At 37.5% G+C, this 17,515-nt stretch overlaps 1 protein-coding gene across 1 annotated transcript in view; it reads right to left on the bottom strand.

The window, feature by feature from the left end:
- Positions 1-576: 576 nt before the first annotated feature.
- The window catches only part of LOC147872132 (uncharacterized), a 331,170-nt gene continuing 314,231 nt past the window's right edge, over positions 577-17,515 (bottom strand). Inside the window, exon 3 of the mRNA XM_087358978.1 lies at positions 577-2,778. Within this exon, the coding sequence (XP_087215104.1) occupies positions 2,705-2,778 (74 nt within the window). The 3' untranslated portion in view covers positions 577-2,704. The remainder of the gene's footprint in view (positions 2,779-17,515) is intronic.

Below are 17,515 nucleotides of genomic sequence, written 5' to 3' on the forward strand. Positions count from 1 at the left end.
TTTTCCCATCAGTCTACCCAGACAAATCCCGGGATAGTATCCCACCTAAAATTATTCCACGATCGCTTCTTTCAAAATCCTTTCCAATTAGGTATTCACTAATCATCCTATCATTCGACGTTCTATAGTCTGACCTATTTGCAAAATCGTTAGATGAATCTCAAACAACAAATAAATAAGTAAATAAGAGCATTTGGAATTCACAAATACAGAAAATGGAAGGTAAATCGATGTTTTCTGCGCGTGTAGTAGTGCAGATCTCGATTCTCTCCAGCACCTGCTACCTCTTTTTCAGAAAGCGACCAGATATTACAAACTCTTGACAGACGGAAACATATTTCTTGAGAGAGAGAGAGACTCAATATCTTGCTGGCAAATATAGCACAGTTTCAATAGGAAGGAATGCGTCTGTATCGTTGGTACGTGGCAAATGTTTGCAAAAAATAATAAAAGAGATATATGATAAAGGTTGTAATAAGCAAATGAAAGCGTAACAATCGACTTCTTTCCTTGAACTCCGCTAAGTTTCGCTAAGAGTCATCAACTTATTATTTTATTTCATCTCTCTTCTGGAGCGATGTTCTTTTGTTTCAGCAGAAACTCTGTTAAACAGTTACAGAGTTCCCAAGATATCGAGTATACACACACAACGTATGCAAATAGACTTTACTTACACAACGCGATGGGCTTTACGTGAAGAGTAAAGCAGTGTAGATGTCTAGAATTTGATAATTCAATATACGCCGGATACATGTAAAAAGCATGTTTTATTATAATTTTTATTCACATGAAATTAATTTTCCAATATTCTAACACAGGATGCTACTTGTATCAACAAATGAATGTAATGCTCTTGATACTTATTCAATAAACGTTTTTCATCAGAAGGAAAAATTGTTTTTAAGTATGAATAGAACATGACTGCATCATCGGAATTTTCTTTTATTCATTTCTTCCATTCTCTTCATTTTTAACAGAGTATCCCTTTCCTTATCTAACAGTATGTAGATTTCATTTAAATTTGGTCTACAAAACATTTAGCAGGATTCCTTGGATTTGGGGTCCGAATTAAAAGATATCGTATTCAAGAAGCTTTTAAATTAGTTGACATGTAAATGATGTCCATGATTTAAATGAGAATAATTATCATTTTAATGTATGTAAACTCACCAATGGGGGATCACATTGGAATCATGACAGAAAATTTAAAACTCCTTGTTTATGCTCTACAACTTTAATTATTGCGCGCATCTTGCATGTTTAGAATACATTTTTAAATGTGTAAAGAAAATTTATAATCATCCTGTATTAATATGAGAATGTTCACGACTACGTGAGCCTATTAGAAACAAATTAATAAAATCATTGCCTTGCTACCACTGTTGAGGGATTCTTGGCTTTATGATATCAATTTAACCACGCTTATAATTATCATGAAAACCTAATGTTTTCTAGTGCGTATATTACTTAACTGTGATTAATGTCTCATGTGGTACTTTACTAGTTTCCTTCCAAGTAAAAATCACAACCTACAGACATTCAGCAGATTCACAATTTAATGTTACAATTGTCCCACGGACAAATTCGTTTAAATAAACATATAGTAATTAGACTTTCTGGAAACCGAACTGAATGAATTATAAATTACTTATTATGAAAACATATATAGAATCTACTGTTATGTATATTCTGGCATTAATCTGAACAATCTGTGGATATCTTCGGAGGCCTCAGGAAGAAGACGTAGATTCGGGAGTCTAAGTGCAATACACAAGCTAAGTTATAGGTTGGCCCAAAATGTACCTACCAAGTTCGATGCCTTATTTCACCCGAAAGATGAGGCATCAACATCTTATTAAAATCAGCAAGAAACTCCTTTTGTATTCCTACGTGTTTAATGTGTTTGCCCTCAACTCCCACGATCTTTCGCAAAATCACTGCATAGTTTTACAACACACTTTGAAAAATATCACTTGGAATAGCAAGGACTTCACACTGAATAAATGATTTTAGTTCCTGAAAAGCATCTGAGTTGTCCCGGTATCTGAACAAAAACACACATAAACAAACGGCTTGCGTACTGCAGTCTATCAGCAAAGGTTCTTCAAACTATAATCATGTGATGCAGAGAAAACTTATTTTAAACTTAGTAGATACATTTTGGGTCACTCTGTAGCTGAAAATGGTAATTGGACAAGATGAAATATCGTTACACAGTAAAACACGACTCGGTGGTAAACTGGATGCAAAATATCTGCGAGTCTGAGAGACAACACAGCTGGCCCAAACGTGTATATTTGCAATGGTCAACGAAGCTCGGAGATATCTTGCGACAAGTACACTGTCGAAGCAGAGTGGTCCTGCAAATTGTTAATGAGTGTCTGCCAATGACATGAACACGCGTTATATTCAAGTTCCACGAGGATCGCGTGATTGTGACAGGACTAATTTCTGTGTAGTGGTGCTGTAGTCAGCCCAAAGTTTCTTCACCAAAGTACAAGAGGAGCGAGAGTTTCGAAGTTCTGCGGAGTACCTTTCGGCGAACTCGACCACACTGGTCACTTTCAGAGTTTACCCTGACGATGCCAATTACGAAATGAATTCACCACTTTATACCCAAAAACACGGACGTGGCGTGACTGTCCTGCTATATTAATTGTTAGCTAAGCTACGGGTCCTTATGAAACTTGGTACAAACGTCATGCTATAGGAAGCGACCGGATACTTGCACTTTTAAAATCCCGTGTTCAATAATACCAACATGGCGACTCTGCAAACCTGAAAAAAGAAACGACAGGATCACCATTTAATATGGATTCCTGAAATTTTGTTCTCAGATAGTTTCACACAACTTTTGTTGTGTGTGTGTTTTGGAACATGTGAAATAACATAGCAGACAGAAAATTTTTACAGACCTATTTATGTGGTAGGTAAAAGATCATTGGAGGTAGGAGCCTGAAATGAAATTGTGTTCGGAGTTAGACCACAAACATACGACTAAATATGCATGAAACACTTCTTTTGGGTGTTAACAACAGTGAACATGGCGACGATGGAAAACGTGAGATTATATATGATAAATTAAGCATAATGGGAAAGTGTCCTAGTAAAAAATATGAAGTAAGCATAAAATTATTTTACATGTATTGCATTTATTTGTTTATACTTCCTCCTAGCTTCACCATATGGAGTTGCGTACAGTAGGTTACGCGTCAAACATTCTTCCTAGCAGCCAGCATTTAAATCCGTTGATTTAAAATATATAGGAAAAATAAAAAAATATTTAATCGTATAAGATTGTCTCTGACAAGAAATTTCCATCGTGTATCCATTTTGTTACTTGCACTGCTTACAGCGCACTGTTTCTACTATTTTAAATGGCTCTCTTTGTAATGTTCGTTAAAGTTAAGTGGGTTATTAATATTTTACGAGAGAACATTTTACGCATGTTGTTTAACATATAAGTAGATTCTCACATTCCAGTGGCGCAAATGTAAATAGTGTGAACCTTAAAATACAATTTAGTACATAGTTTTGCGCGTTCATAAAAATACAGTCTTGTTCGCCGCACGGTGTGTGTTAATGTTATGTCTTATAACAAATAAATGCCTTGGATTAAAAATAATTCGTTTTGCAAAGATAATCCAGGATATGTAATACTGAGGCAGTAGGGCTCCAAAAATAGGGAGCATTAGGCAGAGACCTAATCAATGAACAGAGTACAGTCGTTAAAAATAAACAAGGTGTATCACAGAGTTAAGTAATTTAAACAAAACATCGATGTTTATCTTTTAGGTTTTAACGCCGTGTGGACTTGCAGGTAGATAAAAGGCTTTGGGAAAACATAATGCATCCGTGGTTAGTACATAAACTACTACAAAATTAATTTTAAAACTTCACGCAAAACAAGTTACCCAGGGCATAATTAAAGAACAGTTGTAGGTTCACTTTGTAAATGTCCATGTTGCTAATTACTTCTTCTAAAAGACTAGGCTTAATCTCTTACTATCTCTTTACTTTAGAACACAGGGGTTTGGTTTACCTCAAATTACACTTGAGCAAATTAATTATGATGGTAAAATTATTACGCGGATTTAATGTTTCTTTCCCGCACAACTTTCAAAACACCCGGATCAAGCAGAGATGAGTGACGAGTATAAATTCTGCACAAGAATCAGGTTGTACATAGCCTGTACAGACAGCTGCCAGTAACAGAAACACAAAGGCATAACAACAGAAGAATCCGAGAATTTTTAATCGAATTATTCAATTTTAAATATGGCCTATATAAAAATACGATTTTAAAATATAGTTAAACACACGTTAGGTAGTAAATGAGATGAATGCATACCGCTACGATATTAATTGTTTTTGGGAAAATTTTGTTAGTAGGTCCGACTGTACCACAAGCTCATCACGAGTACGAATGCACCCGCAGATGAAAACCATGTATCCCGGGTACAAAGAGAAGTTAAGTCATTTTAATACGCTGAAACACATGGGGCTCTGTAAACTGGAAATGTCCATACCTTTGGACTTGTAAGGAAGACGATGGTAACCGACGAAAATGTATTGGGTGAAAATAAAAGAAACAGCTACCTATGGCTGCTAAAACAAAACTGCTGTGTAAACAGATTATTTTGATTTACAAATGGAGGCGAAATTTCTGTACACTGTTCAAGAAATGTTACTTCGATATGGACTGAAACAAACACACTCTACATCCGTGGAGGAAAACAAGAATCCGTTGAATCACAAACGTATCGTGTACAGAAGCTGTTTGGCTCCAATAGCAAAAAAAGTAAATTATATGATATCGGCAAAGAAACGCGTAATTTGAAAGGCTGAGAGACACAATCACGGATAACATTCTGTATCAAAGGATTATCTGTTCTTTGCTAGTTTTACCTATCACATAAAGCAGACTGCATACGAACACCCAGTCACAGCCTTTCAATGGCACTTTATTACATTCTGAGGCATACTTTGCTGGCTGAATATGCAGTCTGACATTTGATAGCCACTTGGTTGCTTGTTGGTTATGATGTTGCTGGACTGTAGAAACATGTTCTTTGATGTTCGGCAGGAATGAACATTACGATAGCGAGCAAGTCATCTGGGAAATTAGAGTGTAGGGCACAGCTGTTGTCTGATACGGTTAACTTTGTCTCAGTTCATTGGAAAGATGACGCCTGTCCAGCCAGGCGGAAATCGTTGGGCTGGAGTCGATAGTGGTTGGGAAGCAGCAGCTACTTGAAATCTAGCGACTCCACTCGTGTCTGGATGTAATCGACATAACAACAGGAAGAGAAGTGAGCCCCTGGTCAGGAAATTTCAATTTCAAGGGTCATTACAAATTTTAAGCGATCTAAAGCAGCAGAGACGCGAACTCAATAAGTTAAAGTATACCATATTTCCATAATTCGAAAAACACACTTTGCAATTAAGTAGTTGGGAAAAATAAGGCATATTTGAGGACTGGGATTGAGCGATCGAATCCAAGCTGATACAGGCTCTGTTGGCGTATGCAGAAAGGAGCCTGGAAGCATGCCACTCACTGATTTACTAAGTTACATGAAATGTTTAACAGATTAAATCAGAAATCTCTATTCCGTTAACACACACATCTAAATTCATTTACAAGTACGAAATCTATGTTTATGACTGTCTCATTGTAATGAGCGCCCATTCCTAACCGGGCGTTTTAAAATTATGCAGCTCACCTAGCTAGTAGTATGGTTTGGTTAGTCAAATAGAATCGCTACAATCGCCTAGATATGCAGACTGATGTTCAAACATGAAAAAGGAAACTCGAAACAAAGAGGTGATGAGAGGATAATATTAAAATAGATCCTCAGGATACACCAAATTTGTGTTGATAAACAGCAAAGGATCGTGCCCAACGACAAATATTGTGAAGGAAAACATCCAGATTAAAATTAATGTCATTTTAAGTTTTGATTAAAATTCAATCATTATTTACAATGAAAATTACTTCACCATCTTCATCACTTTTAACAAGTCATGGAGCTGGCCCACGTATTGAAACATTCTGGACTAAATTTTCTAAATACTCTCCAAACTTCTAAAACTAGGATGTGGTAACGAACTACAAATCAATCTGAATTGTGTATTTGTGTTTCTTTGAAGATTCATCCGCCATCTTAAGATCACTAAGTTTCGGAGAAAAGCACAGCTAATCTATATTAATACAAGTGATAGATTTACTTGTATAGGGTGATCGAAAAGACACGTAACATAAATAAGAAAATGTATTGATGGTTGCAATACAATTCAATTAGGTTGGATTAATAAACACACGGCCAAAAAGACCGTTTATCTTACAATATCACCGTGACCATTCAAGATCCCACGCAGGTCAAATCATGTTGCAACCTGTTAGCGCCAGTCTGTCAGTTGTCTTCATCATCAGTCGAAGTGGAAGGATGGGCAATAAGACAGGGATAAGCATGGTTTCCGTTTTGTCACATTTATTAACTCACGCTCTGCACGCATACCAGGTTCCGATTCACTGGAAAGTGAGTACGATGTTTAATGCTAGATCTACTCCGACCAAAAACTTCTGGTTTCAAATATGGAACGCCGTTGCGGTGCAGCGGAATTCAGAACTCGAACTAATATCCTTGAGCGGTATGAACTCCATCAATATCACTCCATATCTCAGTATTATCTGCATTAGAATTCAATTGAGAACACATTCGCTGAAATACCTCCGATGACGCTGCAAACCACAAATTTTAGCTGGTCTACCGCAACTGCGTACTGCATTCTCTGTAACTCGTGCATGCGGTTCCAAATTAAAGATATCGTTTCAACCGGTAACACAACGTGCTAAATCAGACCTACCTAAAACCAGAATACATACACACAATATAAGCCTCAAGAACGTAAAAACTGTCACTTCATCGAGTCGAACGCCGTGGCCGAGTGGTTAGCACTCCTGCTTCGTATTCGGGAGGCCCAGGGTTAAAATCTCGGCCCGACGTCCGGCTATTGTGACTGAGGTTCTCGCGGTTATCCTCAGTCCCTCCAGGCGAACACCGGGATAGAACCTTAAATTAGGCCACGCCGATTCCTGCCAGAATAGGAACCACAAGGTCCAACTGAGCCAATTCTTGCATCAATCAGGGGTGCACAGCCGTCTCTTGGCAATGACAGAGATTTTCAATGGTGTACACAGTTGAGACTCTTTGGACAGAAGTTAAATCATTAAGCGACTACAGATGTTCCCTAACTTCTCCAGTTCTGAGTTTAATTTAACAGAAAACGTCTTCTTTGGTTTATATATTGACGTTGGAGGTTGACAATTTACATTATTAAACAAACACAAACCCTTATTTTAAAATGTCGAGAGATGACAGATTTTATTTGTTCCGTATTACTAGATACAAAGTTGAACAGAAGTTACCGTTATTTCTTTTCTGTGGAATTGAAACGTATAAAGATATAAACACTGTTTTATTAATAGACATATACAGAATGCCCCAAAAAAATGTTTGGTGGCCGTAGTTTATCACGGCTGTCAACTGTACCACGAAGTTAACGGTGGTCATTTTCAAAACCTGCACAAGATTCGCTTATTCATTAATGCCAATACAAACATATTAAATGGTTTATTTTATTAATGTGTCTTTATTTCATTCAATAAATGCATACATACTTCTTTGTGCGCAGGAAAATAAAAAGTTGTCAGTGGAACCATGGTTCCGGAGAATTTTACGTAAATACGTCTTTACGGAAAGGAAGTTTATATATTGGCTTTATTCTAAATATTTCCTTTATACATGCTTTACAATTGAGATACGTTTGATTAAGACATTGCTTTTCAACTTTAATTAGTTACGCTTAAGATGGGTCTGTGGTAGCTGAATGTAATGTAAAGTAAGGTAAGGTAAGGTAAGGTAATGTAATGTAATGTAAGGTAATGTAATGTTTTATAGGTAACAACAATGCCGAGTAAACAGATGACGTTTCCTAGGTAACAAAAATGCTTGAATGCTTAACTTGAATTAGTTGCGCTTAAGATGGGTCTGTGGTAGATGAATGTAATGCAAAGTAATGTATTTTAATGTAATGTAATGAAATGTAACGTTTCCTAGGTAACAACAATGCCGAGTAAACACGACGTTACCTAGGTACACTTGTTACACTTTTTCGTTCCCTTTTTCGTTTCCCTTTTTCGTTACACTTTTTTGCCGAATGACCCTTCCTTATAGACGTATTTACGTCAAAAAGTTCCTAAGTGCAGAAATACGCTTTTTAACACGCGTTCAGAATTTAACATGGCGAAGAACAGAAGACTGGAAGACGACGTTTGTATATTCTCTAGAGACAATATTCAAGACTACAAAGAAAAAAGAATACAGAATATATCTAAAACACAAAAAGGAAGAATTTCCTAAACGGATCGTTCCGATTTAAATCCAGAGGAAAACAGACGAGGGACGAAACATGAACAGGTGAAACAGAGCAAGATATATATATATATATATATATATATATATATATATATAAATCTGTTGCAAATCGAATGCTGTGTCAAAGATAAATGATGATATATGATGTGTTAGGAAGAGTAGGTATAAAAGAATTGGTGGCGTAATTTGAAGTAAAACATTAGCTTTCAGTTGTACAGAAAAAAGGAATAAGGGATAACATTAAAGAGGTCTGCCAGCCTTGTCGCAAGACTTGACCTGAAAATCTATTTAAATAAAGGCCAGATACGTTACTGGGGAGTTCCACGTCACGATATATATATATATATATATATATATATATATATATATATATATATGTAGAGAACGTCATTTAAAACGCAACCCAATAACAATCACGACACGAAGATAAAATGAAATGCAAGTCGATGGCTGTCTTCTGGGTCGTAATGCCGTGTAGTCTGGTAGAACGTTACCAACATTTCAGAGGTCGCTGCTCTGAAAGATTTGTAAATTTATACCAGACTACACGGCGCTACAACCCAGAAGATAGCCATCTTCGTATTCACCGTCGCGAGAACCTCAGGTCCTACCAGAAACAACAGACTCACACAACCTCCCGCAAGACCTCAGTCAAGGTCATCCTGGTAGCTGAGCCACTGGTCACTAGAGTTGCGCAAGAAAATGTATAATCACGAGCAGAACGTATGTTCATTCTCGAACATTATTTTGCATTTAAAATGTTTGCTGGTGTTCGGGAAGGGAAGATGAACTGTTTGTCTCTGACAAGTGCTCGTCGTCGAGCGACATAACAGCTGCAATTACAACCGTATTTATTTCAAGTACAGCATCAGTTACAACAATGGGGTGCGGTTGCAAGAATCCAGCATTCTCATTGGTTTCCACTGGCTCATACGTGGTAGTTAGTGTTGCGTTCTAAATATAATTCCCTACACAACTGAATATGGTAAATCATTTACAGTATTCGAACGGACCACAATGATTTCACCAGTGACATCTATGAGTATATCTCAGATGGAGGGTCAATTAGAAAGTTGAACATGATAGACTATCTTATCACGTAGGCGCCACCCAATAGTCTGCTATCGCTTTGTAATTAAATAGTTACAAAGCTAAAAGCTACTGCTAAACCACTAGCTTCGTAATAGGATGTACTTTTCACAGACCAAGAGGACAGGAATTTCATAATCGGTTACGCCTACAGTTCTATAAAAGTGTTAAAATCATAAAACTGCCGAATTTAATGCGCAGTTCAACTTCAGGTTTATTTATAAATGTGAGAATTATAACCTATAAAAAAGAATAAGAAAATCAACTACAATAGTCATTACATTTATAACCTAATAGAAACTATAATAATTGACAATTGTTTCGTTCGTATCTTTATTGATTAATTCTCTTTTATTTCTTTGTCTCACTTCGTCCTCACTTCCACACGAAAATATAAAACTCCTTTGCAATTCATGTACCTTAAACGGTTCTCTTGAATTGGAAAAACTCCCCCCAGTCCCTTAATTAAAATTTCCTCTCTTATTTATTTGTAAATTAATTCGCGGATTCAATTCTTGATTCACCGTTTGGGCCATGTACCTCAACAAGTAAAGCCCTTACAGACGAACAGGGTATTTCCTGAAGAGAAACTCACCTCAACTCGAGTATAATTAGCTATTTAAGCTAGCGGTAAAGTTTCAGACTAATCAAGAAATGGGGGGGGGGGAAGTTAAAATAAGGCTGTGGCGCGTTGATCGTATTCATTAATTAGTAGAGTTCTACACTACCACAGTTTTCGATGTTTAAATTTATGTGGGAAACAATTTATACGTCATGATCTCAGCTTTATAACTAATAACCGTTCTATAACACTACCAGTGTAGTCGGTTATGTCGCTTCAGAAACTAACCACAGAAATGCTTCTGCAAATTTCTTTTTTTGGGGGGGGGGGGTTAGACAAGGGTTTCCAAAAATATGATCGACAGAGCTTACACTGCGAACTTAAAATCAATCAATTAATGTCATCATGTTTCCTTCCGTTTGAATAAAGGATTAATAAACTACACTGAGATCAGTAATGAGTCTTATAATTAATTTATACTAACTTTCCTCGCCTGACATTTATCTTCTTGGAAGTACAGCCCAATTCGCGATATAGCTAACTTCATTTTACAAGTTTCTTGAATCCCTTATGAATAAATGCAATAATGCGTACTCCGTGAACGAAGATAGGACGAGTGGAAAACGTCTGCCATAACATACAACTGAGGAAAAACATCCAGGACGCGATGCTTTTATTTTTCCACTTACGTGGCCGCAGACTTAAATGTACAAATAGAAAATATACCTATAAGATGAATGACCACTTATGGCAGAATAAAGCATACTTGGAATTTAGAGCAGAAATTTAATCTTCGTACCAAATGTTTGTATAGCGCAAGAAAAGTATACTTGATTTCACTGTTGGGGTTCTGACACATCAATGTCCGACTATAAATTGAATCAGATGGTGTCCAGAACGGCATACCCATAACTCGTTCACTACCGCGTTAAAATTCCAATAGGATACGCAAAAGCGTTGCAGTCGGTGAAAGGAGCTAAAACAGGATTCAGTTTTTGACGGATCGTCAATAATAACCCAGAAAGCTGTTCAACTAAGAGTCCAGAAGTCTAGAAACAAAGGCAGCAGACATATTCGAGCACATCTATAGACAATAGCTATCTAGTTATGTAAAATTTATGTTCAGCATTACAGTAGACTGCCGAGGGTCGTTTCACATAAAATTGGATATTACATGCCAATATTACCCATCAGCAACCGATGTGCAAATTTTTCATACATATCTGATATTCACTGACGCGTAGTAAAAAGAACAGCAACGGGCAGACTGGCAGATTCCACTCTGTCGTAGGGAATTCCATGAAAAGTTTCAACCATATTACCAACATACAATTCATAATGAAGTATATGCTAAATACTGCTTATTTAAACCAATATTCGTGTTCTGCAACTTTACAAAGGTCGCTTTAACTTTAAGGCAAGTAGTACTGATGGGTATTGACGATTCTTTCAAAATAACTTCACCTAATTTCCATGTTAATGTACATCAGACTATCACTTCACAAAACAAGTCTAATACATACGAAGACACGAACGCACCCCAAACTACCGTACCACTAAATGTTAAGAAAAATTTCGGTTATAACCTAATGAAATAAACATTTCAAATCCGCGCCTTTGTTGGGAATCAACTTAATACAGACGCTCTATGGTATCGAAGAAAGATAAGAATATTGGGCGGTAAACTGAATTAATGATAATTCAAACTGTTTATTTCATCTAAAAGTTTATGCCATTAAAACAATTTCTATAATAACATGAACCAATATTAATTATGTGTGTATGATTCACTTGCCTGACAACTGAACGTGCTCAAATTTGAACATTATGCAATAATTCTTGATGTACAAGGGGCTACTGCTTTTGCATAAGGAATAAACACAAATAGGAATTCCCAGCGAAAATAGAGTAACTAAGAACTGCAACCATACCCTAAAATCGTTTCCTAGCTTGCCCTGAGGGTTGGAGAGGTGTCCTCTGGTTTAATTGTTATGTCAGAGGCACAGGGGAATTTATTCTGTAACACGGTAATCTTAGGATTGTAATAAGGAAGTAACAAGCTCTGGTTGCATAGATTTTTGTCCCCAGGGAATATAAGAGCGAGACCAGATATAACACCAACAGGAATGACTCCATGTTGCCCAAAAAGGGTTACGGACGATGGCAAAGTAAAGATAAAAACTGCCTAGGTTTTTGTTAAATTTATTGTTCTCCCAAACGAGTACTTTAATTGTTCACGTCGATAAACGTCCACCAGACTACACAGAGCAACATTCCAGAAGACATTCATAGTCATTTTTTACAAAATTAAATTCTCTAAAGATTTAAAAATTTATAGGCTCAAAGGGGAAGCAAAGAATTTCTTAAGTACAACTTCACAAAAAGAATCTCAGGATCAGACTAATTCACGCGGAATCCCATTAGGATAATTAGGGTACAGCGTGCCTTAGCGTGTTTGAAAAATTCATTATTTAGAGTGAGTTATATTCTGCTTTTCCCTTACAAGGTAACTTATTAGGCTGCAAAGGACTTGGCTAAGTAATAATGCTGTTATAATGAAGCCAAGCAGCAAGTGGGTTCTCTGAAGACACCAAGTGGCGTCGTATCTCTCACGAGGAGTTCTGAGTGTAATGTGCCGTGAAAAGCGAACCGGGTTACCACCGAGAAGCACCGGTCCGGGTAAGAAGGAAGCCGGATGAGATTTAACTTTCCCCTTAGTGCCTGCCGACTCGAAAGTCCAGGGTTCCGACAGACACATTCAAATTAGATCGGGTCAAATGCCATCGTGGCCAGAAATGTCAGCCACTCTTCTCGATCAAAACACTTTTACTTGTAAATTCAGCTTCCACAAAGTAAACACGATCTATCAGAAAACAGTAACTACGAAGACTCCATATCGAAATGGGTGATACTTCAGTTTCTCACGGCAACGAATATTAAAATGACAGTTTGCTGAGATGTTACGAAAAGCAGACTGATTTAAGTTTGCCGGAGTTTCAGGGGTGCTTATTACCTTGGCAGGGACACAATTACCCTGATAATGGAGGCAGAAAGCACCTCTGAAACACAGCATACTTATAGCAGTCAGCAGACAACACAGAACAAAATCCCAGAAGGCAATCATCATCTCCATATCCGAGAGACAACTGGAACAAGACATACAATAATGCACAGCGCCTACGAAGAACTACGAGGCGCTTAATCCAAGCCGCCGAGCTTATCACAGCGACAACGCAAGTCCGTCATTTCAATCCTGGAAAGACAAAACAGCTTGTGCTATCCAGCATTGTTTGTGCATGGGCGATAATGTTAGAAACAAAGGGCCGGTAACTCAGTTGAGTTTATGGGGAGAATAAATTGCGGACTGACTGGGTGACAAGGACTTAAAATGTCTGTTTCCAATCAGGGAGCGAAACAAAATACACCAGCTGAAACAATTGCAACCAGATAGACAGCAAATTGTTTCATTCTAACACAGCTGGAAATATATATTGCTAGTACGGGAGCACCAAACACACAGTTTGAAAACAGTTTTCTATATAGCAGAATGGACAATTTTAAAACAATTCTAGTCAACTAAACGCACATTTCGTTTATATCATCCGGAAAAGTTTAAATAAAGTCCCGGTATCTTCTTAAAACAAATGAAACTATATTTTTGGCGAAAGTACGTGTGGATCCACCAAATAAACTATTGATTCTTGTCCCTGTGAGGGTAAAATGTACCAGAAGACCTTCTGTGAGTGCAGAACGTGTCGAAAACGAGCTTTTTTTCCGCGCGCAGGGTGCACAACTTTCTGTGGCGTGCCAACAGACAACTTATCGTACCGTTGCGGACGACACTAAAAAAGAGATGAGGACACTGATCACAAGTTTGAGAAACAAACTAGCCACAGAATTCTCCGGAAAGATTACCAGGCGGTTTAATATTGGTTTGACATTGCTAGAGACATTCGTATAGCTCATACTGAAATTTATTGGTTTATGACACGTTCTTAGTTTATTTCAGATTTTTTTTTGGTATTTTTAAACTTACTTTAAATACGCCTAAAGGTCGTTTAAGGTAATTCTGGATCAAGCTTGTGTTTCAATGTCGCAGAAACTTTAATACGTGAAAAATTTTACAAGAAGTTTCTAGTACGTCTAACTATATTATATCTCTATTTCTATAAATAGGTGGAAAATCTGAGGGAATGTTGCTGGTCTCCTCAGCTTTGGACCTAACAGTGGTCTATTTCTTAAAATACTGCACGCTTCCTTCACTAATTCCTATTTATTACGGTTTAAATATTCTGCAAAACTGTGAAACTGAATGAAAGACGATGAAAGAATTAAGAAAGGAAGAAACAAAACACAAACAAAAAAGAGACAAAAATATTTGTATACAATATACACCGTCGGGAATCGGGTTCGATTCCCGACGGTGCCCGAATTTATAACTTGTGTTGGGCAAGGCCGTGGTCTAGGCAACACGGAGTTTTCCTCCGGGGGCTTCCTCGGTTTCTACGTGGCATCCCAACAAGTACTCCATTCACACACAGAAGAAGGCAATGGCAAACCACTTCTGGATCATCTGCCAAGAACATATATGAACAGGTCCCAGTCCGAGAAAAGGATGGAAGGATTCTGTTCATATGGACCTGTCGTCAGACAGAACACTACATAAATAAATAAATAAATAATACATATGTGTGTAGGCATTATATACACGCATCTCTTTTAATCATCAAGCTAAATAAATAATATTAATGATGATAACGATAGTGCCTACCACCAAAAATATTTAATTCTTTATTTATAATTTGAAATAGAACACATGAGCTAAAGGAACACCTATTACACATAAAGATCAATGCTGTCATATTAAAGTGCTCTAGAATTAGACGAGAAGTTTTCCTGAACACATGACTTCAGCCAATGCCAATCAGCTGCACTTAGGTAAGGCGATCACGCTTATTGGATGTTACTCTTCGAACTTCGTCGATGTTGGTACAAAACCGATAACAGCGAAGAAGATGCGCTATCGCGTCACATTCTCACCAGGGGAGAGTTGCGACGGATGGCGTCTCAACGCACGTGCGCGGAATCTCTGAACTACCACCGGAGCAAAGTATTCTTCCCTATCAATACGCGCCACACTTTGTGAACAAGACCAGGCTCGATCATACCAAGTGCAAATGTTAGGAAATGGTCAAACAGTCTCTAGAACTGAAAGCTCTTGGGTGGACTGAATCCATGGTAGGTAGAACACAACATAAAGGCATGATATGATATTAAGCAGGTGAGAGTTACTTAATACAATGTAAAAACTGTGACTGGAACAATAAATTATAAAACTGTGTATTTTTTTCCGCAGACGATATGAGGATGCAGTAAGAAATATGATTAGAGATAAACTACAATTTCCTCACATACGTACGAATCCCCTCAGTTGTCGAATAGAAACAAACCATCTTAACCAGCTTAAGTGGTAAAGCACCTTCAAACCGGAGGTACGTAGTTCGGGTCCCAATCGGAGTATATATTACACTGTCTGATGGATCTATTGGATTTACTGAGTTCTAACAAAGTTATGACAGAGAACATTTTCGAATACGAAACGATTTTTTTCCAAATCTTTTTAAATTTGCAGTACACGAACAACCCTTCATCTTAATAGACGCAAAATAACACCTGCTGTTGATACAGTATCAGTAAATACAGAAATAGCGCTTAACAATTCAGTTCGTACTACCGCCATTACAAAGATCAACTGGTTATATGCAAAATTCACACTTACTGGCTGCTATAGCAGGTGGTATATATGGTGCCCACTAGGCTGTAAGGGTTAAAGATTAGCAACATCAGCATAATGGAAATTATGCATTTATTAACGAAACTTATTTTATCAAAAACCACAAAATTCTAACAAATTAAATGTCAACGTGCAGATATAACAGAAGATCTACTGTCCTACCACGTCCATATATTCACCTCAGCACACCCCCTTTTCATCCATCCTTAATCTGTGTCTCATGTACCATGAAAATTCAAATCAGTATAAAACAACCGGAGAAAATATGGTCTGTGTGCATTTTCTTTAATATTTACGCTAAGACTTTGACGATTTCGGTATCAAAATATAAAACCAAAATAACAGAAACAGACTCTATGCAGAAATAATCAGAAACATTCGGTCTGCTACGGGGTAGATGGCTTTTCTTTTCGTATATAAACGCGATATAAATTTCAGATGAACGGCATAAAACAGCCCATCAGCCACAAACGAGAAACAGGGATCTTGCTTCCTTTCTTTAATAGGAAAATACAAATACGTAAATACCAAAAGGCTTTCCAAGAAAGAAAAAGAGGCACTTTTAGATTATAAGATAGCAGACTGCAAGGCTGGAAGACAGAGGTAACAATACAAAAGAACCCCCGCCCCAACACAACCCTCGTTCGCGGATCGAGTGCGGCTTCATTTCCTTGTTCATCTGCTCTTATTCTCAGCTTCACGCCAGCCGGAAATAAAAGAAAAGAAAGAATCTTCTTTCTTCACTTTCACCGCCGTTTCTCTCCTCTTGTCTTTTAGTAGTAGCCATTTTGTGTCGATAAAATCACACGTATCAAAGAAACATTCTTCCGGTAGTTCATGGTGGATCGTGCAGTGTCCGGTCCGGACTCTGCGTTCACAGACAGGAATTTCGGATGACATAATGGCGATCCCAATCAAAGTAACGAAGTAGACGGTGTGTCCATGTAACACCACAATGTGTTCGTAGGATATGCCAGACACGGACCGTGGAGGAGACCAATCTTCAGCAAGTAAGTAGGATTTCAGTTTCTCAAGTGGCAAATATAAAGATGGCTGTTACTGGGTTGTAGTGCCGTGTAGTCTGGTATAATTTTAACTGACGTTTCAGAGATCCTTATGGCTCTATCACCTCATAGCCCTGATGATGGAGACAGCAAAAACCTCTGAAACGTTGATACAATTCTACCACACTATAAGGCGCTAAAACACAGAAGACAGTCATCTTCTTGTTAAGAAAATAGGTTCCCGAGTGAAAATTCATTTGAGTAAACTTGCGTTTACACTGAACTGCGTCATATGGAGGTACTTAAAGTGTTGCATATTTGAATCCTGTCAATGACATAACACGAACTTCGAAATAGAATAAAGGTAAACTTCTCGTGTGGCCATTTAAATGAATGGTTTAATTACATTACACCTTGAAGCATGCTCGTGTATGGAATAACTTAATTTATAAACACAGCTATTCCTACTGTTCATATCTCACGCGACAAAATACGATAGTTATAGGCTAAGAAGTAGAAACATTTCAACTGAGTTATATCAAGGTGAGTTCCATTTAAAACGCAACCCTACCTACAAAATTCCTTAGAAGCTTTTGGGACACGAAAATAACAAGAAAAACTGGGTAGA

The sequence above is a fragment of the Zootermopsis nevadensis genome, unplaced genomic scaffold (assembly GCF_977971745.1).
Source record: "Zootermopsis nevadensis isolate Lab colony 2312 unplaced genomic scaffold, Znev_1.0 Znev_ptg000030l, whole genome shotgun sequence".
NCBI classification, from domain to species: Eukaryota; Metazoa; Arthropoda; class Insecta; order Blattodea; family Termopsidae; genus Zootermopsis; species Zootermopsis nevadensis.